Genomic DNA, 23,503 nt, shown 5'->3' with positions numbered 1-23,503 from the left:
TTTTGTTTTCTGGGACAGATGAGGAGCACATTCTTTCTCATGCCCCTTTCCTCTTGGGGCTGCATGTCGCCTGCCTCTACCTTGCAGCATTTAATCTGTCGTGATTGCCTTAAATGTCTGACTCCCCACAACATTCACCTTCCCTTGGGCTGCAAGTCACTAGCATGTGTGTCTTTGTGTTAATTTGTCCCAGTTCAGAGGCACAGCATCATTAGTGAGCCGCCGCCGCCGCGGTAATTACTGTGGGATTTGGGCACAGCGGTTTGCTCGTGCATTGCTCTGTACCTTCTCTTTAATCTACACAGGCCATCTGCTTCATTTCTTAACTAGAAGTTGTTTTGTTTCTGCTTTGGAAGAGCGACTCCGTTGCTCCTAATCTTCTCTGTGTAGAAAAACCATTGCAGCCAGGATAAATTACATCAGTTTGATAGATCCTGCTCGCTTTTGAAAGATTTCTTGCAGGTCGTGCCCCGTGGTTTTGCTGTGCTCAGATTTTTGTTTTCCTCTGTGGCTGCATGGACAGTCAGGGCAGAATTTTGGTAGGACCACTCTGTGATCTTGGTAACTCTTTTAAGTCTGACCACAGTCCTACTGTTGGCTTCTAGCGAAGATTTCCCAGTACAAATATAAATATACAATAACAGAAACGTTACTGGGTGGTTATCCTATGACAACCCTGTGAGTAATAACCTTTCAAACCCTCATCCAAACAAGAATTGTGTTGGGTGACAAAAACACTTCAGCTGCTGTCTAAAAGGTCTGTTGTGTCTTTTGCCACTGCTTATCTCATCAAAAATAGTGAATCGTTGGACTGATCGGGTCAAAAACCCAAGTTACTGCAAATCTTTCTCCTCTTTTGCCTTTCTCTTCCCAGGACTTCTCCAGGATTAAATGGATCAGCTTTTTGTTCAGAGCTGGTTTCCTAAGCTTGGACAGTCCTTAGGCATCACAGTAGATTGTTCAAGTACATGGAACATTGATATTGCTGTTAGGGAAAGCTTGCTTTTATTTCCCAGAAAAACCTGTTCATTAGATGATGATTTTGAGGGGTGCTCTGTGGTGTGGTCAAACTGGACAACTTTTGATGTTTTGGAGGCATTAAAATAAGATTGCAAAATAAGAGCAGTGGGGATCTAACAGCATATGTCCCTTTTTTGGTCTTTTGGAAGAATTTATAGCCTAGTTTTATCCATAAAGTGGGTTTTGTTTGTTGCCTTTTAAAGATGTTCCTGTTGTCGATAAATAAAAGGTGAGGGCTACAGTGATCCGTGCCTCAAATAATATAAAATGAGAAAAATAACTTCCTTAGGTCTATTGACAATTTATTTTTCTTGTAATGGGAACATTATTTCTGCATGAGCCTCTTTCTCCTTGCCACTAGAAGCTGGTGCATGCAGTTCTGAGACAATGAAATAGCAGCATCAAATCAGGCAGTTTGCATCTTGGTTTTGTGAAAAGGATAAAAAAAATAACATTATTTCTCCAAAGACGTTTTGGAGTAGAGCAATCATTTAGAAAATGAAAAGATTCTTTGTCTAGGAGGCTCTTCTGTTTCACTGTTTAATCTAAGCAGCTGTCTTTCTCCTTCCCCATGGGAAGTTGTGGTGGGTAAATAACATGGAAATTCATTTGATGATGGAGACATTAGAGGTTGGCATGGACAATTAATTTGTTATTAGACAGAATTAATTTTATTTGATCCTTACATGGTTCTGTTGCTGCATATAAATTCAGCAGCTCAGTGCGTTATCCTGTGAATGGATAACTGGTTTTGCAGGAGGACTTTTGGGGCTTTTGGTGGCTCTGGCATCAGGAGTGGCTTCTCTCCTCACCTGAGTGTGAAATGGAGATAAAGGGGAGCTTTTGGCTTTGTGCTGCTGGAAGTCATAGTGGGGCTTGTGACCTAAACCTTGAGCTTTTCCCCTTCCCAATCTAAATTCTCTGGTCCTTTGCTCAGAACTGGTTTGAAAATGTTTCTGAAGCTCCATCAGCAGAAAGCTGACTTGAGAAGAAAATGAGAAGCTTTTCTTCTGAGTTCCTTTGCTCACATGAGGGACAGGATGAAGTGTCAGTGGCTACAGGTAGAACTGTTAATTTTCATCTCCAGAGGGATGGAGGTAATGGGATGATCTCATAGTGGGACAAAGCAGCACCTTTGGATTTCCCCTTTTACTCCTAGAATTCAAAGCCACATTTTGGTTGATTCTGGTAGGTACTGATCATTTCTTCTGCAAAAACAGAAAGGAATTAAAACTCCTGATGTCTTTCATGACTTTTGAATGTCAAGAATTTGGAGCACATGCAATGGGAATGTTTTGGGAATGTTCATACTTGTTACTATCTCTGCTTCTTTTTACTGCTTCCTTCTGGTTTTGCCCTCCTCTATGTGACTTCAGGAGAGGCAGCACCTCAGAAGTGGCTGCACAGGGCCAGTGATCCTTTCCTACACGGAGCTGGTGCACATTTTGGTGTTTTGTTTTGGTAAGAATGACCTAATCACTGAGAAGATCCCCAGAGAGACCTCAGAGGTCTGTGTTTCAGCCCAGTTCTAAACTGGTGGATGACCACAACCACTTCATCTTGGGGAGCACCAGTTTCTCCTCCTTAGGAGATGGAAATGGTGAACTCCCCTAAGAGGTTCCTTTAGGATTAACTGCTAAAAAGAGCAGCATAAAAGCCTAAAGGTAGCCCTGCACTTGTGCACTGCTAACTGGAAGAGTTTCATGAACAAGTTACTTATAACAGTGTCCTCATAAGGCATCTGAATTTGCATATATTATACTGCATTTTTCCTCCTGCTTCTCTTCTCCCTTAATTGTCTGTGCTCCAGTTTTCCCCAGACTGGAGAGTCTCTTGCTTGTGCTAGATTGGCGAGCTAAAGATAAAAGTTTTTGAAAATGAGACCAAGGACAAAAGCAGGAAGGATGTTCAACTCGGAGCTGTAAAAGAATATGTGAGTGTGTTAGAAAGGGTACTAAATTCAATTATTTTTGTTAACCAGTGAGATCAGAGGAGGAATCAATTATATCATGCAGGTATCTCTCTTTGTGAGCTGCATGGTGATAACTTCAATTGCATTTGCTTTTTAAAGTTGATGTGCCAGGAGACAGCATTGTTTCAGTAGGAATGAGCAAGGAAGAGGCTAATGTCATCTGTAAATGGCAGGGAAATACGGAACTCACACATCTTGACAGTAATCTCTTCTGTTTAAAAAGCAAATAAATGAAAAAAGCAGGAGAAACGAAGGGATAAAAATCACACCTCTTGAAGAAATACAGGGCCAGGCTTGGCGTGTGTTGTTGGAGATGATTTAGCAATAATTAAATGGGTTCCAACATCGTGGGTAAGACTGAAGATGAGAAGAGGAAAGAAAAAAAAATTCCATACTATCCATTAGCATGCCAGACTGTTAGCAAGCTTGGTGGGAGAGTGGTGTGTAAGTAAGCATTAGTGATGAGTAACTGCCCTCCCCTTCCAGTCCACCCTGAGCAAGCGCTTCACGCTGGCGTTAACCACCCCCAGCACAGACAGCCTGTCATTTCTGGGTCTGTTCAAAATGCTCTGCGCTCAGACACAGCAGCCACCACAGACATTTCCTTAATGCTGAATGCAGAATTCAGCCCAGCTCCTTGCTTGTTTCCCATCTCTTTTCCTGGCCCTGTGAGGGTCTCACTGTTTGTACGATGCCCTCTCAGGCACCCGTGGGTCCCTGCCAGGCTCCTGACAGAGATCACCCGTGTCCCTGAGCCTGTGCAAACATCCCATCCAGCCTTTCCTCGTGTGCCTGAGCCTGTGCAAACACTCCATCCAGCCCTTCCTCTCAGCCAGCCTGCCGTGGGATGCTGTGCCTCTGGGGCTGCTCTGGTGTGTGGAACAACACGCTGCTTATAAATAACGCCGGCTTTATTTATAACGCGCTCCTATGGTGCTGCAAATAACAGCCATATCCATCACACACTGCTCATCGAAACACAAGGGTTTAAAACCACTTCAGAGACCCCCTGTTTCTTCACGTGGCGAGGGAAAAAGCAATTGCTGTTCGGAGCATGGGAGGAGTTGCCTTTGTGTGTCTCTTTGCTGTTGGTATCAGTGGGGTAAATTGTCTAATAACTTCAATTCTAAGCTTTTGAAGCATTTTTATTGTAAGAAAGCGTTCTTTAAGAATGAAATATATATGTTTGAAGTGCATGAATGTTGAATTTAGAGGAGAATGATTGTGTTCAGCTCAATTCAGTGGGTGATATTAAAGAGGCAATTACACATGATTTGTGAAATAAAGAGCAACCTCGGCTGAGTGTGGTACCTGCAGGGTTTAACAGCACCCTCTGATCTGAGCTAATAAGAGCAGTGTCTAATATTAGAGTTTGCCTTGTCAGAAAACCCATTAGTGTGCCAGTGTGAGGACGGGGTGTGTGAGGCAGAGTGAGCAGCTGTTTGCCTTTTGGTGCCACAGGAGGAGGCAGGGAAAAGCTCTCTCTAAAAACTTCATTTGTCATGCTGCTGGTTTGCTGTTTATAGTATTAAACTGTTGATTAAGAAAAAGATGATTGAATAGGTACCTTCTTTTAGAAGCACCCAGACTTCAGCTGGAGATTAATTCCTTCATTTGCTTGTGTTCCTCAGAAGTTTTTTAAAATTTTGTGTAAAGTTGTGTTTTTTTTTTTCTTCTGAGATGAAAACTTCAGAGCTCTCTAGTTTTCAACCTATTTATTCTTTTCATGTCATCCTCCTTCATACACATTGAACTGACAGTATTTTTCCTTCCTTTCTCACACATCCAAAACCTAAAAACAATTACAGTTTCCATTCTGTGCCCTCTGGAGGAACAGGTCTTTGTACAAGGTCTGCCACAGGCTTGGTGAGGAGGGGTTTTTGATTAGTACCACATTTGTTTTTAAATTCAAAGCTTTTAGAAATTTGTGTTAAAATTAGGTAAATGGGATAACCTGTTGGATGTGCAAATACAGAATATTAATCAAAGACCACAGACATTTCTTCTCTGCTTTGATTTTTAGCGTGGCTCTGTGAGTATTCTGCATTTTGCCTGTTGGCTGGCCCTGAGTTTTCAATTACAAAGTGATTTCTTGTCCCTTTTCCCCATCTCATTTATTCCTGGCTCTCCTTCCAGTCAGCTCTGGATAACTGAGAGATATGCTAGAATGGTTCTTCTCAGTTGTTGGAGAGGAATTGATATTTATTAACCATCTACTGAAATGGTAAAAAAGCAAGAGCAAAAAGTGAAGAATTACACTGGTGAATACTGCAGAGAAGCATATCTTCAAATATGTACTAGACTGCTCTGGAGGAAGAGGTGATAATTTTTTGCCAAGAATTGTGCTCACAGGCATAGAGATCATTTCTAGCAGGTATTTTGTGTTCTGTTTGTGCTTCCAAGGCGCTGCCACAGCAGCTCTGAGCACAGACAGGATGGATGGACGGTGCTGTGCCCTCTCCTCCCTCCCTGACCTCAGTGTCCTGCTCCCTGGACTGAGTGGAATCCAAGTGGCACCGCCTGAGAGCCAGCCTGGTCTTGTCAAGCAGCCTGGGGTGGATGGGATCAATAATTCCCTCTGAAGGTGGTCAGTGAGGTACAAACCTTTGTGAGGCTTCAGGTGTTGAGACCATCAGAAGATCCATCACCAGAAGGTACATCTGTACTGCCCAGGTACATCAACTGCTTGTACCTGCTTCGTCGTGTCACAGAAATGCCACTAGAGGACCTTAAGTGGTGATCACACTGTTTGAACAGCCTGTTCAGGAATTGAAGACTTGTAAAGCTGCAGCAGTAGTATTTTCTTCGTGTATACTCCTTTCATTATGTATATCTGGAGCCGATGTGATTTGCTCGTGTTCTGAACTGATAGCTTTTCCCCTAATTTTCTTCTTGACTTAAGTGAGTATTAATCATAAACTGTTTCATTAGTGACTAATTTGATTCAGAGAAAAAGCTGAGAAGATTTAACATCTGCTGTAAAATTTGTACCACTTCTTCCATGGACTTGAGGCAGGTATTTGGCATAGAGATTCTTCTGCATAAACCCTGCTTGTTGATTTTGTTTGTGTGTGTGCATTTAGAATCCTTGATGTGCACAGGGAGACAAGGCAGAAACTTATCACTTGCTGCTTTTTGGGTGCTCCTTTACCCTCAACAAGCTGGAGAGAATTAATAACCATGGGCAGCATCTCTGGGACTGCACTGACAAAAACAATGCAGCTGTCCTGCTGTCTTTGAACATGGTAAAGCTCACAAATGTTGTTATTGGAGGTGAAATAATAAGGACAAGTCTAGAAGGTAATAGTTGCAAGTGAAATAGGAAAAGCTTTTTGGAATAAGTTGAGAGAGAGGGATTGTCAGGTGGTCAGAAGTTCCAGCTGTGTGATTTTTTCCTGTTACCTTTTGCCTTCCCTTCATCACCAAACCAACCCTTTGTGCTTGTGGATTCAAGTGATTTTATGTTGATTGGAGAAGTTTTTAAACAGCCTAAGGTGGATGTTAAAGATGCTGTTAAATAATTGAAAATGACTCCTGAGAGAGGAAAACAAGGCCAATGGCAAGATCACAGCCCTGGTCTTCTGGAGAAGGGAGCCTGATCTGCTCATGAACCTTCCTGGAAGAATTCCGTGGGATATGCTCCTGGAGAGAAGGGGAAACCAGGAGAGCTGGGGAGGTTGGGGAGGACAGTATCTTGAGCAGCTTTCAAACCTCAACTGTTGTGCAAGTCTGAGTCTGCCTCATGCTGATAATAGACTCCATTGAAAATGGCATCATCTCCTACAGCACTGGCTGGTAAGATAAAGGTGTATTTGAGAAAGATTGGACTAAGTCAGGAGTATTCTAGGTTTATTGAAAGGCACTTTATTAAATAATATAATGGTATTTTCCAAATGGAAGCAGAAGAACCAAGTATAGTAACAGATATGTGACTTTATCTTAAACTTTCAACTTACTTCACAATAAGAAAAATTGTTCCGATAGTGTTTCATGACACATCACAATGGACTTTTTTCCAACGATGGGACAAATTTAGCAACAACTGATTTGGGCTTAAACATTGCAGTGCAAAAGGGTCTATTCTCACCTTTTTGTTTTCTTGAAGACTTGATTGCAAACTCAGAATTCTGTAATTCTGCCTATGGTGGGTTGGGCATCCTTTGGATTGTCTTTTTGATAGATGGAATGCAGCAAGGTGAAAATTCAACTTAAATCCCTTAAAATTGTTCAGAAAGTTCTGTGTGGATGTGTTGCAGTATGGAAGTACGATAATCATCATTAACTGTTTGCTGTTGACCGGCTTTTTCCATGGTGTTACGTGGCAGGGAGGGACTTTTTCCCTCTATCTTTTTTTTGCCAATTATTTCTGTGATTGTACCATATTCTGTACACTTTGAAGTTGTGCCCAGAAGTAGAAAAGCTGATGGTCTGTTTCATTCTCCAAAATGTGGCAGCTTGTTACTATGAAAACAAACCAAAGGGTTTAGTTTGCAGGAGGAGTTAGGAGATTTTTTGATACTGTGTTTCTGTTCCTTACTGAAATGTGGTTTTGTTGAAAATGCAAATATTGTGGTCAAATATTAATTAAAAGGATGATGAATGTTTCTTTCTCATACATTTAATTGTAATTGTTTTTCAGATGTGTATAATGAATATGTTTCCTAAATAAGGTTTTTCTTCTGGTGAACTGATTTTTCCACTCGTTTTTAATGAAGCAGACTTCAGTGCTTCACATTTTGTCTAATGGTGTGAGCATAACATTCTTGATGTCAGTGCAGTTTTGAGGAAAGATTTTGTTGACTTAATATTGCAGAGACAGTGGAGAGAGAGAAAAGAAAGCAATGTCATTGTGTCTGTGAATTAATTTTGCAGTGTCTAGTGATGCTAAAGGGAAGGTGTTCGCTGAGTGGCAGCTAGTGTTAAAATTAGCTTTACTAACTAGTAGGCTCTTTTAAAGTAAAAATTTCAGTTCTGAAATGTTTAAACTTGAGGAGATTTGTACACGTGGGCTGTTACCACAAGAACTGGAGATTCAGGTGTAGAGATACATTCTCTTCTCTGTTGTTCTCTGTGGTTGAGGGACATTACTGAGGAGATTATTTGCTGGGTTTTTTTGTCATCTCGTGGTTCAGCAGCTTTTGGGAGAACATCTTGTCCTGTTGCTCTGAGCATGCCAGGAGTGGGTGAGGATGTACCTGTCACTCACAGAGAGGTGAGGAAGGGACTCAGGACTTTGTGTCTTCCCTGTTTCTCTTCACTTATTCCTCATCAACCCAGTTCAGGCAAAGATGCTGCAGAGTGAGAGCAGCAGCCAGACATGGGTGATGAGAGTGTCAAAGACTGGGGGAGCAGTTACGCTGCAAAACTGATGATTGGACTCGTTGACCTTAAAAAGCAATTGAAGAAGAGTTGACAATTTGAAAGCACAGAATCTAATGAATGAATGAATGGTTTAGAGGAGTTGTTCGGGAGTTGTTTTCCCTGTCTGTGCAAGGCAACAACAAAGATGTTCAATGGAGCTGAAAGGTGGCAAATTAAAACCAGATAAAAGAAAATGCATTTTCAAGCAGTGAGAAAAAGTAATGGGATTAATTTCCACCAGAAAACTGGCAAAGTCAGGAGTTTCTCAGTGTTCAGAAAGACTGGATATTTATATGATTAGTAAAAGTATCCAGAGGAGTTGTCAATGAGAGGCTGTTTTTCAAATCTTTTTATTAGATGTCATTTTTCTGGAGCTGGGAAACCCAAGGTGAAGGTGCAACTGGAATTTTGGTAAAATACCTGCCTGAAGTGGTCTTCGTAGCTGTTTCTTAAACATCCAGTTTTGTTCTTCACCATGTCAGGGTGTCAAGAGGAGCAGGATCCCAGGCACAGAGGGGTGAATTATGTGCTCCTCTGCCAGCCTGCCCTGAGGTTTGTATGGGATTCAAGAGCCAGTCCATGGCAACCCTCTGTGCAGAAGCTGCAGTCCTGAGCACTGAGGTGGCACATTTTCCTTTTCAAATGCAGAAAACTCTCTCAGAAGTGCAGGTCACAAAGTTAAGTATCAGCCCAGCTTCATGATGCTCACTTGCTGCCGGAGAGCAAACTCTGGGGGTGACTCCTGATTAAGCTAATTAACCAACATTCTGTGGGTGTTGGCTGAGCTGTGCTCTGAGTGAGAGAATAAACTGATCCTAAAAACAGACAAGGAGATGTTGCTTGGTGCACTTTCCATCTTTTATAAGACAGAGGTGTTAAAGTGATCTTTCATATTTTCAAAGGGTAGAAGTTGAAACATGGAACCCTCATCATGTAGGCAATGTGAAACATACATGATGTAAAATTAGTATTTGGACCTCATGCAAGGAAAGCATAGAATTTCAGTTCGGAGTAAAGGCTTATCATTGCTTTGCCCTGGATAAATCACTGGGTGTGATTAAATAATCTGACCCAGTCTTATTGTTGGGAACATGGTTTGGGTGTGAATTGACTCTTTATGGTTATTATTATTTCAAGAAGAATATACTTGGGTATCCTTTTGCTTTAAAGGTGGTTTATGTAGTATGGAAAGTGCACCCTGGATTAGATTTCAGTCTCAGTTCAGTCTTCTCTCCCTGGTGTCCTTTCTGAAGGAGAAACTGCTGGGCTGCAAGGGCCAAGAGCTGTGTTCCCCCTGCCCTGAGAATCCTTTCTAAAGATAGTGCAGATATGCCATGGGTGACCTGGGAAATAACCTGATGTATAATTTGTGAAACTCTTATTGGAATCACTGATCTTTTATACCCTGGAGGCAGTAGAGGGAATGTTTTATGAATTAAGTAAAGTATGGGAAATTATTAATATCTTCTAATAAAGCAGTCAGGTGATGTATATTCTGAAGCATCACCTAAAATCCCTTTTTCTTTGCCTTCTTCGAAAAGCCACGGCTGGCGTATTTCTGGAGTTGTTGACACATCATGAGGGGATCAAGGAATTACTTTTGAGTTCGATGGAATGTGCTGTGTTGATTGGATGAACTCATGTCTGGTTTTTTTTTTTTGGTTTTTTTTTTTTTGTCCCCGCAAAATGTGATGTGAGAGCTTTGCCCTCCTGCTTCAGTTCTGTCTTAGTCTGAACACCCCAGGAGCAGAGCCCAGGTGGTGGGGCCATTGCTCCTCCTTCATTCTTGCACTGGCTTTGAGCACAGTTCAGTTTACTTTTCTCCCTTTCTTAAAGTGGTTAAAACTGCAGGAAAATGGCTGTTAAGAGCTTTAGAGGCCAATATCTGGGTTACTTAGTAGACAGACAGGAGGAGAAAGAAGTCTGAGCATAAGAAATGAACATAGGGGTGAATTTTTATACACAGTAGACATTGGCAGCATAAAAATCTCATGTACCATCACAGAAACTTACTTTTTTTTCTTATTTTTAGTTCTCTTTCGTTTGGGGTTTTTTTTTTTTTTTTTTTTTGAACAGGTGAGTAACATATTAGTTTTGTATTGCCAGCAAGGATGAATCCATTCCCTTGTCAGCTATACGCTTTTCCTCTGGCAGTGATGGTAATCTTGTGGCTAGATTGAAGAAGGTATGCTGAGGGGTTTTTGGGTGGGTTTTTTAAAACAAATTACTGTTTTTCACATGCGAACTGAGCACATGGTGTCAGCGGTGTCAGGTGGGGAGTGACCCTGTGCTGAGGCCGGTGAATAAGGCAGCTTCACACACAAGATTGCCACTGCCTGAGCAGTGGGACTGTGAGAAATGATAGGAAAAAGAGGGTTTTTTTGGAATGAAGAGATGCCAAGCACACTGAGACAGAAAAGCAGGCTCACTCTGGAGATCAGCAGCGGTGAGAGTTCCGGCAGAGGGGAGCTAAACGAAGAAAAAAAATCATACAATTATTTCACAGCAGCAGGAGGCTAAGAAACATAACTAAACATGTTAAACTCACTGTGAAGCAAGAGGACCCCAGGGGTATTTTAGTCAGATAATATTTAATTTGTTGCAGTGTCAGTTGTATGATTGCTTGTCAGCTGGCATATGGATGTGCTGTAAGCAAAACGGGGCTTTCAGAGACCATGCACGATTCTCCAGAAGATAGTAAAAGCAGATTTATCAGAGACGGATTAAAAGAGTTACAGTGGATTTATTTGCTCTGGTCCATTGCCAGGGTAGAAGGCAAGATGAGCTCTCTGCAGAGAAGTGTTGGAGGAGAGGGACATGAGCTAGAAAGGGAGGGCTGTAAATCAGGAGGAAAACCTACGGAATACAAGAGCATGGAAGATATACACAGGTATTTGTGGGAGCACGTTTAATGCTGCCAGCTGAACGTTGGCCAGAAGAGCAATGGGATTGCAGAGTTTCTCCAAAATTTTAAGAATGGGTGGTTGAGAAGCTCGGAGTGTCTCTGAGTGCTTTGTTCTGGCACCTAAAATGAGTCTGATCGTCTCTCTCGTGCTCTCTGCCTGATTGTGTCCTCTTCCCACCACAGCTCCCCTGGGTGGTTGCTTTCTCCAGACTTCCAGCCTCAGGAGGAAAGTTGCTTTTCGGCCTGATTGATAACCTGACTTTCTAGCAAAGAAAAAGGCTCTGTTACGACAGTGTTAGGAAACAGATGAAAACCATCCCTTGCAGAGAGATGATGGGACAGATTTGATGGTTTGCTCTGTGCCTGTGGTTATGTACGTCAGCTTTTCTGACCTCTCCCCACCTGTTCCTGTCAGGCATGGATGGAGGTACTTGGACTTCTAAAGAAGGAATATTTTATTTTTCTTGGAGAAGCCTTAGTCGTAGGGCACAGCACATCTGAAAGGCTTCTTTATAGGTTAAATCCATCTTTAGATTCCTGCAGTAGCTTTATATTGGCTTGAGGGGCAAAAACACAAGCAGAGAGTTGATATATGGACAGTCATATTCGAGAATTAAGGATCTTTTAAAAAATGTTTCCTAATGGTCTTGTCACTGCAAGGCTAGTGAAATCTGCTGGATGTTTTTATTTTTATGAAGTTAACGGGCTTTTTTTTTGTAAATGGTGTTTTAATTGAGGTCTTGAGTAGAAAGTCAATGGTGTGTGTATACATACGTGTCTGCAGTCAGTTCTGATTTGCAAAGTAATGTGAAAATAGGTCAGCCACGGAGAGAAGTGTTGGGAAATGGCTGCAGCTGAGAAGGAAGCTATTTGTAGGCTTGAGAGTAGAAAATTTTAGTTTAAAGATGATTTGTACAGAAGATGAGAGTGGTAAGAGGAAGGGGATCTGGTGATCATAAATGCTGCTGGAGGCAAGGAGGAGTTGAGAAGTTTCTGGTACTTTAACTTCTGCTGGTCTTGTTTGGCTGAGAGCTCTTGGGGTTTTTGTTCTGGGAGAGTCCATTAGCTCCTGTGCTAATTAGCAGTGCTGCAAGAGGGAGGTGAGGGATGGGGCTCCCATAAGAACAAAGCCTGACCCAATGTGATTTAGCCCCAGCTGTCCCTGCAGGCCTGCTGCTTCCTGGGTCTTGCTGTTGCTTGGTTGTTGCTTTTCCCCCTACACCTTCCATAAGGCAAGGGGATTTGAGCATAGCTTTACTTCCAAAGTAAGGCTGAGCAGCCCTCAGGCTGGGGCAGAACCTGATAATTGTCATCACCCCTGTTCCCATTCCCTGGTTAATGCTTTTCTGTGGGGTGCAGGGCATCTCCTGTATCCTGGAGAACCTGCAGAGGGCTGTTAAGCCTTACCTCCGTAAGGAAGGTGCAAACAGGCAGCTCCGGCCAGGGGCAGATTCCCGGTGGTGCTGCAGCCTGCTCGTGGTGGCTCCGCTGCCACACAGCACTCAGGGCTCTGTGCTTTGTTTCCATGAGTTTCATCACCTTCGCACAAACTCATTCCTCCAAATTACAGAGATGCTGTTGAATTGTAATTCTCCTCTTTGATAAAAACATCACTACAGTTAAGATTTATCACATTTATTATTTGGCTTTATTCGGTAAACAATTTACCTGTCAAAGAAGGAAATTAGACTGTTTTCTTATTATTCATATTAAGGCTCAGTTGATTGTTTCTTGTCCCTAATTCTTCTCTGGCTGCTTGGAATTTGATTGTTAATTTTTTTTTCAAGTATTTTATGAGATACCAAAATATTGAAGTGATTTATGATTGCCAGAATCTGTATTTTCTCATCCATCCTTCTCTTAAAAGGTTGGGTCTGTTCCTCTGTCCTGTTTTCAGTTGCTCTCTTCCCACTTGTAAGTTCCTCAAAGGTAGATGCTCATGGACCAGAGATTAATGTGGTTAATTTTATCAAGCAACTTAAGAATATATTTTGTCAGTAGGTCCTGACACAATCTAATATATTTAAGTATTCTTCAGTTTTTTCTAACCATATTTTGGCTTATATTCCTCTGCCTCACACTGCTCATTTTACTGATGTTAAACATCTGGTCAAGCCTCACTTACCATCTCCCTTCTTCTATATATGAGTTTAAAGCAAGAAAGCCCAGACCTCTGTTACACAGTCATCTCTCTCTTTTATTTGTGTTTTTACGAGAAATAGTTAGCTAAATTATACCTGATTGCAAATAGCATCTGTTTGATGTTGCAGCTCCATATCTTTCTTCAGTCTTGAAATTTTCCCTTATTACAACTAATTTGGATTTAGAAGTCTGAAGATGAAGAGGAGGGGGAAGAAATTTCTGCCACTGATTTCTGATAATGAAGCAGCCTGTTAACATTCCCCCAAAATTATCATTAATTAAACAAAAAGCTGATGTAATCCTTGGAATATTTCTGTCCCATCAAAAAAAAAAAGCACCAAGTGGGAAATAATCATTCTGATTCCACTGCACAGAGTCTGTCTCCTCTGCCAGGCTCAAACCCTGTGCACAAGCGAGAGAGCAAAAGCAAGCTGTGCCGTTGGGTTGTGGATTAATAGTCAGAGTTCACTCGTGTGGAAATAAAGCAGATTTTACTGTGACTAGAATCTGTCATTAAAAAGCCATTATTGGAACTGACCGGCACAATTCCTGCTCTCTCATTGCTAATGACAAAGCAATCTGTTCTTTAAAAAACAACAACCCTATATTTTCTCACGGAGAACGGTGCGGGAGACTCACCAGAGCAGAAGCGGGGTGAAGAGAGGCAGTTGAAAGATTTATTGATCAATAAACCAGACAATTACAGCTTGTTTATAAAGGGGAAAAAAATAAAAAAAGCCACCTCAAACCTCAGGCCTGCGAGCAACGCTGAGACTCTAATAATGATAACTCTGGCATCCAGCTTGAAACGATAAAAGTCAATAGGAAGATATAGGATTTCAATAAAATTATGACACTAGATAAACTTTACCCCAGGAACACATTTTCCCTGGGTGTGTGACTGACTTCAGTTAGATTTGTAACTTTAATTTCTTTCTTATTGATTTTTTTTTTTTTCAACTAATTAGAAAGTCTGTGTTGAATGGGATGTGTGTGTTTGCAGAGGGGCTAACGAGCAGTAGCAGAAGGGCCTGAACTTACATGTATGTATATAAGGTCAGACACCTTTTTACGGTTTTTTGGCTGTGTTTTACTCTTCAGTTGCTTCCCACAGCCAGGCTGGAGTGGCTCTGATGCTGCTCAGTGTGCAGGTGTCTGTGGGCTGCCCGTGTGATGTGCAGTGCTGCAGTGACTTGGGGGGCGATGGTTGCAGTGGTGACGATGATGGTGCTTATGTGAACCCTCCTCAAGTCTTTCCCTAAAATTAACCCAAAAGTCCTGGAGGACCCCACTTCTATTCCTGCTGTTTCTAAACCAGTCTGGGGTGTGAATGCTGCAGAGAGGGATTTTCTTTGAGCTTCAAGCTACTTGTCAGCCAGGTCAAATTTTGGTTTTACACAGAGAGAGTAGAGCAGCTGGTGGGAGGACTGGGGAGAAGCTTCATCTTAGGGGCGGCATTTTGCAGAGGTGCCATCCTGTTCTTTCCCATAGCACATTTTCAAGGGATTAGCTCTAGTTTCTGGTTAAAAATTATAAAATGTGTTTTCTTCTTAGTCACTTATGCAATAGTGGGAGGAATATTTATTTGATGAATGGGCTGGTGCTGCCAGAAGGAAGGGAAACTGTTCAACCTTTGAAAAAATCACTATCCTTCCTCTTTTTCAAACTTACATCTCCTCAAACACAGCTGCAAGCTGCAGCACCAGGGTTTGCTGTAGGGCATTAATTTCCTAGGTTTATAATGAACATCAAAATTATTATTCTGCATTTCGGGCATGTTTGGAGTGAGCTGCATTTCTGTTCAGGTGTTGATTTTAAACTGGTTAAGGTAAAGATCACCTGGAATTGTGCCAGGGTAAGGCCATGATGCGTTAGCAGAGATTTACCCTGTGCTGGGTAAATTTTGGAAATTCCCAGAGGAACTGCTTTTTAGTAATTCTGATGAATACTCTCCAGATAGGAAGCAGCAAAGCAGCTCTATTAGAATGAGGTTAGAAAGGGCATCTGAAAGTGCCTGGGGAGGATTTTGATGGGTTGTGAAGAATGAGGAAATACTGCAGCAATTACTAAATTAGGATTACATTTTAGAGAATCTTTTTAGACAGAGGACTTCTCAACAAGAACTTGTGTTTCCTGCCAAACGAACAAGATCTTTAGGAGGGAGGGAGAAGCTTTCAATAAGTGCTCTTGATGGGGAGAAATTTAAAAAATGGAGCTGGGGGCCACTTGTTGGAAGCTGAGAATTGATTTCACTAACAGTATTAATATTTAGAAATAATTAAAGAAGATAAGTAAACTCCAGGATCAAGTGTTTAATTGTGCCGCCCTTTAGTTCAGCTTTTCAGAACTTCCCCCCCCCCAATACAGCTTCTGCTGTGTTTACCATGTGTGATATTTTCTTGAGAAGTTTACTTTTCATTTTAGAGAGATGCTTGAAGGGCAAGGGCTGTAGCTGACTTTAGGGGAAAGACAGCCTGCAGGGCTGTCCCGTGCAGTTTTCCCATGCCCACATGAAAGCTGGAGTTTGTCTTCCTTGTAGCTCCACAGCCCAGGGAGCTGCTGGGATCTTGATGGGGATGACTCAAATGACCTCATATTCCGCAGTTAATTGGAAGCCAAGTGTGATGGGAGTTGCCAGGGGTCCTGTTTGCTTTTGAAAGAACACCAAGGATTTTGGGACTGCCCCTGCTTCGATGGAGAGAACTGCAGCAGTGGTAAATTATCACATGGATGAAAGATGGTTAGGAGAAAACTAGGACAGCAGAGCAGCTCCGAGTGCAGAGAAGGGGTGAGGATGCTGTAATTGCAAATCTAATTGCAACAACATGCAAAGCTCAAACCAATACCTTCACTAAATGCTGTCATTATGTTCTCTTCTGTGCTCTAGAAAGTGATCTGGCTATAAATGGGGAATGGCATTCATCTCCCAAGCAAAAGCATTTTGCCTTGTGGAGAGTGCACTGGGCAGACTGGGTGATGTCTGTGGGTACAGGAGGGGGAAAAGGAGGATGGGGAGGTCCTGTCCTGCTGCCTCTCTGCTAAACAAGTTAATTACAAGGCAGGTGTGGCTGAATTTGAGGTTTCTTCTTCTTTTTCCACAACGTGGAAGTATTTCCTTTCACATGTCTGTCAGATGAACAATTCTGAACTATGGCAAAACTGTTTCCCTGGAAAAATACTTCTCTTCAGTCAAATCTGGCCTAGGAGCTGGTAATAGCTGCTGGTACTATTTGTGTTAAAACTTGTTTTTCTTTATAATTTTATTAACTCAGTTCCTGTAGCCCCAGGCTGTCCTTCAGTCTAAGGGTCCTTTTACCTGCTGACCAACCCAACCATCTTGGCTGACCTTTCAGTCCATGACGTGTTCTGAACACACTGCACCTCTGGCAGTGCCCCCAGTCTTGTTGTCACACCTTGAATTTGAATGTTCCTTCCCTTCCCACATGGACATTTGCTATCCACATTCAGTCTTTGACCTTTAGATTTAAGGAGGAGATAACCTTTGTATCCAGGCTCAGCTGGGTGGTTAGTGGTCACCCTCACTATCTGAAATACAGCCTTTTGCATTTAGGGCTGTGGGGAAAAGATCTTTTTTCCTGTCCCAACAATTCCTGATTTCCCCAGGTGAAACTTTCCAGTGCAGCTGAGCTGGGTTTATGACGTGCTGCACTGGCCTGGTCTGGATGTGAACCGCACAGCTGTACAGCCCAATGATCTCCTGGAATTACTTTGTCTGTGACGGCAGAACTCCCAGCAAGGACCTGGTTTGTCCAGAGTGCTCCAGCATTTCTGTAGCAGGGGAGGTAGCAAACTCCAGCAGTGAAAGGGGGGCAGCACTGCTCAGCTTTCCTCAGAGTTTTGGCTCTTTGGGTTTATGCCAAGGGCCTGTGCTGCTTTGACCCTGTTCTGTAGCTTCATAAGCATCAAGGTTCTTCCATGCAGTCAAGAGATCAAACTCTTCATCAGCTGCTTAATCCCCGTGTGCATATTGCAGTGTGACCAGTCACCTCCTTAAACATACCTGGCTTCTTCAAATATTCCTTTTGTCCCCATTCTTCTTCTCCATCAGTGCCTTGGAGGGAGGTGCTTCTGAAGCTGGGAATGCATTAGGAATATTTCAGCCAGGAGCCCACACAAAAAGCCTTATAGTTGGGAAGCTGCTCTGAGGGAGGGGAGAAGGATCCTTCTGTTTGTCTTTCTTTGCAAATGCCTGGTTCTAATTGCCAGTAGATAGAGAAGTGAGCCAAACACTGTCTGCCAGACATTAACCTCTGAAAAAATCTTTGTTACAAGCACTGAGTGTTGCAGCAGCTAACAAGTGATAAGTCACATACCATTTTGAGGATATTTGCTCTCAGCCACTTTGTTCGATGTCAAATCTGTTTCATTTCTGTTGTGACAATTCTGTTCTTTCTTTGCTGAGGCTCTGGCAGGAAAAATGTCAAGTACAACACTAAATATTTTGCTGAGGAAACTCATTCAGCCATGTTGAATTAGAAGAGTGTCTCCAGGAAGAAGGCAGGCTCTGTTTTTCAGTTGCCATCTGCTTTTTAGAGTGCCTGCATGTTGCTTTCCTGCAAAGGATGTGGGGTTTTATAGACACAAGACAGTCTAATTTTTCAGTTCTCACAGCAGCAACATTTATTTTATTAGAACTGTGTGTTCATCTGTGCCTTGATGCTGATCTGAAGGCGATGAGTGTACATCCATCAGAGTTGAGTAGAATTGTGGGCAAAGATCTAGAAGGCTCTTGGAGTGTGGTCTGGGGCCTTATCCCTAAAAGGTTTTGCTGTTGCTCCTGGCAGGGATGCAGTCAGGGGCTCTACCCCTGAACGTTTTGCTGTTGTTCCTCCCAGGAGTTCAGTTCAGTGGCTCTCTCCGTAAAAGGTTTTGCTGTTGTTCCCAGCAGGGAGTGCAGTCTGGGGCTGTACCCTTGAACGTTTTGCCGTTGTTCCCGGCAGGATGTGCAGTCTGGGGCTGTATCCCTAAAAGGTTTTGCTGTTGTTCCCGGCAGGAGCGAGATGGGATGCGGGCGATCCTGGAGTCGTACGACAGCGAGCTGACGCCGGCCGAGCACTCGCCGCAGCTGAGCCGCCGCATGCGCGAGGCCGAGGACATGGTGCAGAAGCTGCACGCTCACAACACTGAGCTGGAGGTAATAAAGCAACAACCTGTGCTGCTACAAGCCCAGGCTGTGCCCTAACCCCAGGGGTGGAGGAGTTGAGACCTCTAAGATTGAGTTGTCTGGTGACAGGATCTGCTCTCGCAAGGAGCCAGATCTGCGGTGTTCGCGCTCCAAAATTCCGGGATCGGTAAGAGCCATGAGTTATTGCTCTGCAGCTGGAGCTGGCAGAAGCCAAGAATAATCATCTTGGGGTCTGCTGAGTGTGCTGTGCTGCACTGCATGGCTGGAGGGGCAACCACTCCCTGTGGTGAAAGGGTTGTGGAGGGGTGGCAGGTTGTCGCAAATCATGACACGAAAGAACCACACTCACCAGTTAGATTGAGAAGTGAGGAGTGAAAGAGAAAGTTTATTATGATTCAGGGGTTTAAATAGGGTTTGGAATTTGATTAAGGATTGGGGGATGAAAGGACCACCTCTCTGACCCCGGTGGTCAACTCAGAAGTCTATCACTGAGAGGAAAACACAAACAATCTACTTTGTTTATGTTAAATGCCTGAGAAACTCCAGTAGAACTATGTAAACAATCAGAAGGCTGAAAATCAGGGTGACAGCAGGTGTGGGGCCTTCTCTGTGGTGCAATAGAAGAGATTCACTACATCACATGTGTAGTCAAAGCTCTGCTCTATACAGTGTGAGCAACTTGTGTATGCAACAGCTTTACTTAAGGGGTTGAAGAAGTAAAGCGTGTGTCTGCTGTAAATTATTCACTTCTTGGCATTGGGCCTGGAAACCCCCAGAATACTGGTCACTATTAAATGTTCTTTCTACTAGGTTTTCTCTAAGAAAGAAAACATTCTGTCCAAAGATGGAAGTATTTCTTAAAGAAATTCTTATATTCTCCTTAGTTCTCTTTTTGAAAATTTGGAATCTGAAATGTGACTGTGGTGAGCAAAAAGTTAACCTACCCTGGCTGAATTGTTCCTCTCTCCTGTTGTGCTTAGTGGAATGGGCTTTGTGCTCATGAGTTAGAATATTTGGAATATATCTGTGATCTTAAAGCTTGGCAGTTTTATTACATCAGGCTTTACAATAGTCATAAGTATGTGAGTTTTTCTTCATGTTTAATTCCATCATCATACAGATCCAGATGCTATAACTCGAATAGAGTGGACTGGTAGAAATTGCTCCTTGGGTTCATGCTCAAGCCACAGGGTCAACTGTCTCACTCTGCACAAAACTCTGTTGTTTCTGGCATCTTTAAAAATGCTCTTTCCTTGTGTTGGGAGATGGGGACTTATTTCAGGCAGTACTGATTCCAGTGATCTTTAAATCCTTAGAACGGCACAACGTGGTGTAGATCAGTGTCCTGGTATAGATCCACTTCTTTGCTGTACCTCTGGAAACAAATTCTGCAAAGTTTTGGGCAAAGTGATAGAGAAGTTAGCTGATAACACCAGATAAAACAGAAATTTGCCTGAATTCATCTGCCTCAGAATGTTTCTCTATTTTGTCTTTTGAACACTGTATTGCTTCCCAGCAGACAGAGCAGGATTCAATGATGCTGACATAAAGGGATAGGTGGCTATTTTATCCTGCTTCCTTAGTTGTTCCCAACAGTAGCTCTAGGTTGTTGCAGGAGGATTTTCTGAATTGTTTCCTTGAATATGTCAGGTGTGCTGTGTTGTCTTCAGGCAATAGCAAATTATCTTTTCTTCTTCAGATGAAAGCATGGAATAGTGTGGGAACCATTTGGTTCTACCCCTTTAATTATTTATAGGGAACAAATTCTAAGTTTATTTTCATGGATATGGATTAAGGGGTACATGGAAAATTTCAGAAAGGAGCTGTGTTCTCTGGAGGTTTGTTGTGTGTGATGTCAACCTCTAAGCCTTTCAAAGACTTTGCTAGAAGCAGGATTCAAAGACCTGATATTTTTCTCCCAAAGTAAAATTTTACGCTTCAGCTTGATTATGTTTGCTTTTCTGACTGCAGTGTTGGCTGCTGAATCCCATCTGTTTTGAAATTTTGGGGGAAAGTGTTTTGTTCCAGTGAAGATCAGAAAACTGGAAAGGGAAATTGAGGTACAGGCAGGACCCCTGGTGCTTCATCATCAGGAGCAGCAGCTGTAATCAGCTGCCAGTAGATCAAAGCTGCTGAGATGGTCGATGGCAGCTATTAATAACTCCTGCCTTGATGCTCTGCACCCTCCCAGCTCTGCTGAGCCTCCCCACGAGGTTTGGAAATGTTGACATTTCATGACTCAGCTCACAAACAGGGCAGACTGCTGGGATGAGGCACCTTGGAGCCTCAGGTGTTCAAGATGTGGGAGAAACAGCCTCTGTAGGGGGGTGAGGAGGGGAGGAAAAGGCAACTTGAGCATGTTTAAATCAGTGTGGCAGAAGGGTTGGAGCATCCTGGGAGCCTCTGGTGTGGGTGGGCTGGGGAGGGCAGCACACAGGGAGCTGGGGAAGGGCACAGGAGAACCAGCAGAGCTCACCTGGGAGCATCACACACGTGCCAGCAAAGCAACCACTGCACAGCTACTCCAGACAGATCCAGGGGTGGCTGCAGAGAGGGACAGGGATGGATTTGAGCTGAAAAGGCCTGGCTGACACTTCTTGGGAGGCTGGCATGGTTGAAGTGTGGAAAACAATCATGATCACCAGTTAGCAGGGGATGTGCTGCTGTGGATGCCCACAGAGGGGTCTCTGGCACCCAGCAGACAGTGGGACACAGTCCCTGTGTGCTCCATCCCTGCTGGGGAGGCTCCAGGTATTGCTGTGGTCCAGGAACTTCTGGAGTTTAACAAAGCCCTTGAAGACTCTGAGGTAAATGCATCCTCCTGCATTAGATTTTCTGGGTTCTGCTCTTCAGCTTTGTTCATAAATCTCAACATTTGCACTACGAGCCATGTCTGTCCTCTCTGGCTTTTGATCACAGTGTTTCCCCCTTTTTCTAAATTTTTGCTACTAAGTACTTAATTTAATAAAATCTCTTTCTGTTCTTCCTAGAAGAGAACCCGTTAATAGTCTCTTTTTTCTTGTTTATTCTGCTTGCCCAAATCTGTTACCACTTCTGTCAAAACAGAGGAAGAAAAAGGGATGTTCTTAACAGGGCTTTTTTCCTTACTCTGGAAAGGGAGATTTCCCCACCCATTTCAGCAGCAGTCAGGAAGCTCTGGTGAAGATGGAGTGATGGAGATAATCCAGTTAGAGAGAGGAGGAAGCTCTGAGGGCCTGAGAAGATTTTGGGGTGAGGCAACAGCTTTTAACTCATTAAGGAGATGAGGTCTGTGGTAGGTCCTTTGCTGGGTGTGCATATGGAAGTGGGAAGCTGCTCAAAAGAGCAGAGGGAATGTGAGAGGAGTGTGCAAGCTCTGGAGGGGGCTGTGTATGAGGGTTGATGTCTGCTGGGAGGATGGAGTTGGGACACACGGGGAGCTGTGCCCCAGCCCTTGCTGGGCAGCAGAGCTGCTGGGAGCCCTGCACTGCCTGCATCAGACATCACCTGGATTACTGGCACCTTCCAGAAACTGGGATACAGCAGAAGGCTTTGATCCCAGATCCTTTCCCTGGTGATGCTGCAGAAGAACCACTCCTGTCAGAGCCTGGTGGGGCAGAGGACTGAAAGGCAAAGAAAAGCTGATGGGGAACTTTTTAAATCCCCTTCACTGATGATGGATGAGAAAAGCTGGATCTGTAATGCGTGGACATGCAACACACAAGGACAAGCAGTTGCTTTCTCCTCCCCAGAACTGCCTGCCTCCAGCCCAACCCCCTGCTCCACAGGGCTGACGTGGCTGGAAGGGGTTCAGAGAATCATTTTACAGAGTGTTGAATGTAAAGCATGGAGAGCTGCAAAGAAAAATGTCATCTGAAATGGTGGCTGGAAAAGCAAGCAGGCTGTGTCAGCCCATTTCACGTGGTTAATGAACTGTCACTCACCATCTTTTTAGAAGTGTGTTTTGGAACTGGAAAGGGAGTGAGTTTGTCCCTGGCCAGCCTGTTACAAATACTGTAACAGAAATGTTACTGTATTTCTATGGTAGAGTGAATTTTTGTTTTGCTACTGGTCTTATTAATAGTTTTCTAGCCAATCTTGGTTAACTTTTACCACCTTAGCTCTCATTACTTTTAATTTCAAGCTAAATATGACAAAACAAAAAGCTTCTGTGCATGCAGCAGCCACTGTGAAAAAGCTTTGATGTGGAGTTTAGTGTTTGAAAAGTTAAATCCAGCTGCACAAAAGGAGATAATCATAAATATAACTGCATTAATAGTGATTTTATTACAACACTCCTGGCTCCATACGAAACTTTAATGAAGAGAGATTTGCAAGGAAGACTCATGCTGACACCTTCAATGGTCTCCAGCATCTTTTACATTGAGAGATTTCCCCTGTCTGTGAGCACCATATGCATTCTAATCAGTTAATTGTGAGTCTGACAGTTTCAGCACATGAGATGCCATATGTTCTGTGTTTTTGTTCCATCATGGGCATTACTGGTGACCTCAAAACTCACTTACCAAATATTGTCACAGTATCTGCCCCTGATAACTGCAATGCGTCTGCTGATGGTGAAACCTGGACCTTGCTGATTTTGTGGTGTAAAGTCACCAGTCTGCTCCTTTCGAAGGGGGTTTGCTCAGCAGCCACTCCAGTGCTTAAAGTGCTTAAATTTTACTGTGAATGCATTAAAATGTTAATTTGAGCAGCCAACAGTTCTTCCTTATCTTTCACTCAGCTTCCCCCATCAGCACTTTTCCACTGTTTTTTTTCCTTTTTTTTTTCTTCCCTTTGATCCACACTTTGTGTTTATCCTGCTCCTTTGCCACATTTCCTCTCCCCCTCAAAGGTAGATTGCTCCTTTACACAGCAGAAGGGGCTTCTGTGGTGGTGGGAACTTTACAGAGACATTTTCCTCCCATCTGTGCAAGGCACAGAGGAGTTTGTTTTAATTTTCAGGTTTCTCCTGCCT

General features: G+C 43.1%; 1 protein-coding gene across 3 annotated transcripts in view; it reads left to right on the top strand.

The window, feature by feature from the left end:
• Window positions 1-23,503, top strand: part of MAD1L1 (mitotic arrest deficient 1 like 1) — a 347,279-nt gene that overhangs the window by 123,302 nt on the left and 200,474 nt on the right. For 2 of the 3 annotated variants that reach the window (XM_066198140.1, XM_066198141.1), the window contains one exon: window positions 18,415-18,555. In XM_066198140.1, coding sequence (XP_066054237.1) covers window positions 18,415-18,555 — 141 coding nt within the window. Of the gene's footprint in view, window positions 1-16,106; window positions 16,115-18,414; window positions 18,556-23,503 lie in introns of those variants that run through there. The other variant, XM_066198142.1, reaches the window with a different exon arrangement.

This window comes from Chamaea fasciata, unplaced genomic scaffold (genome assembly GCF_029207755.1).
Source record: "Chamaea fasciata isolate MVZ Bird 193981 ecotype frontalis unplaced genomic scaffold, bChaFas1.0.hap1 SCAF_16, whole genome shotgun sequence".
NCBI lineage: Eukaryota > Metazoa > Chordata > Aves > Passeriformes > Sylviidae > Chamaea > Chamaea fasciata.
The sequence above is the reverse complement of the archived record's forward strand: the minus strand, read 5'-3'. Positions and strand labels throughout refer to the sequence as shown.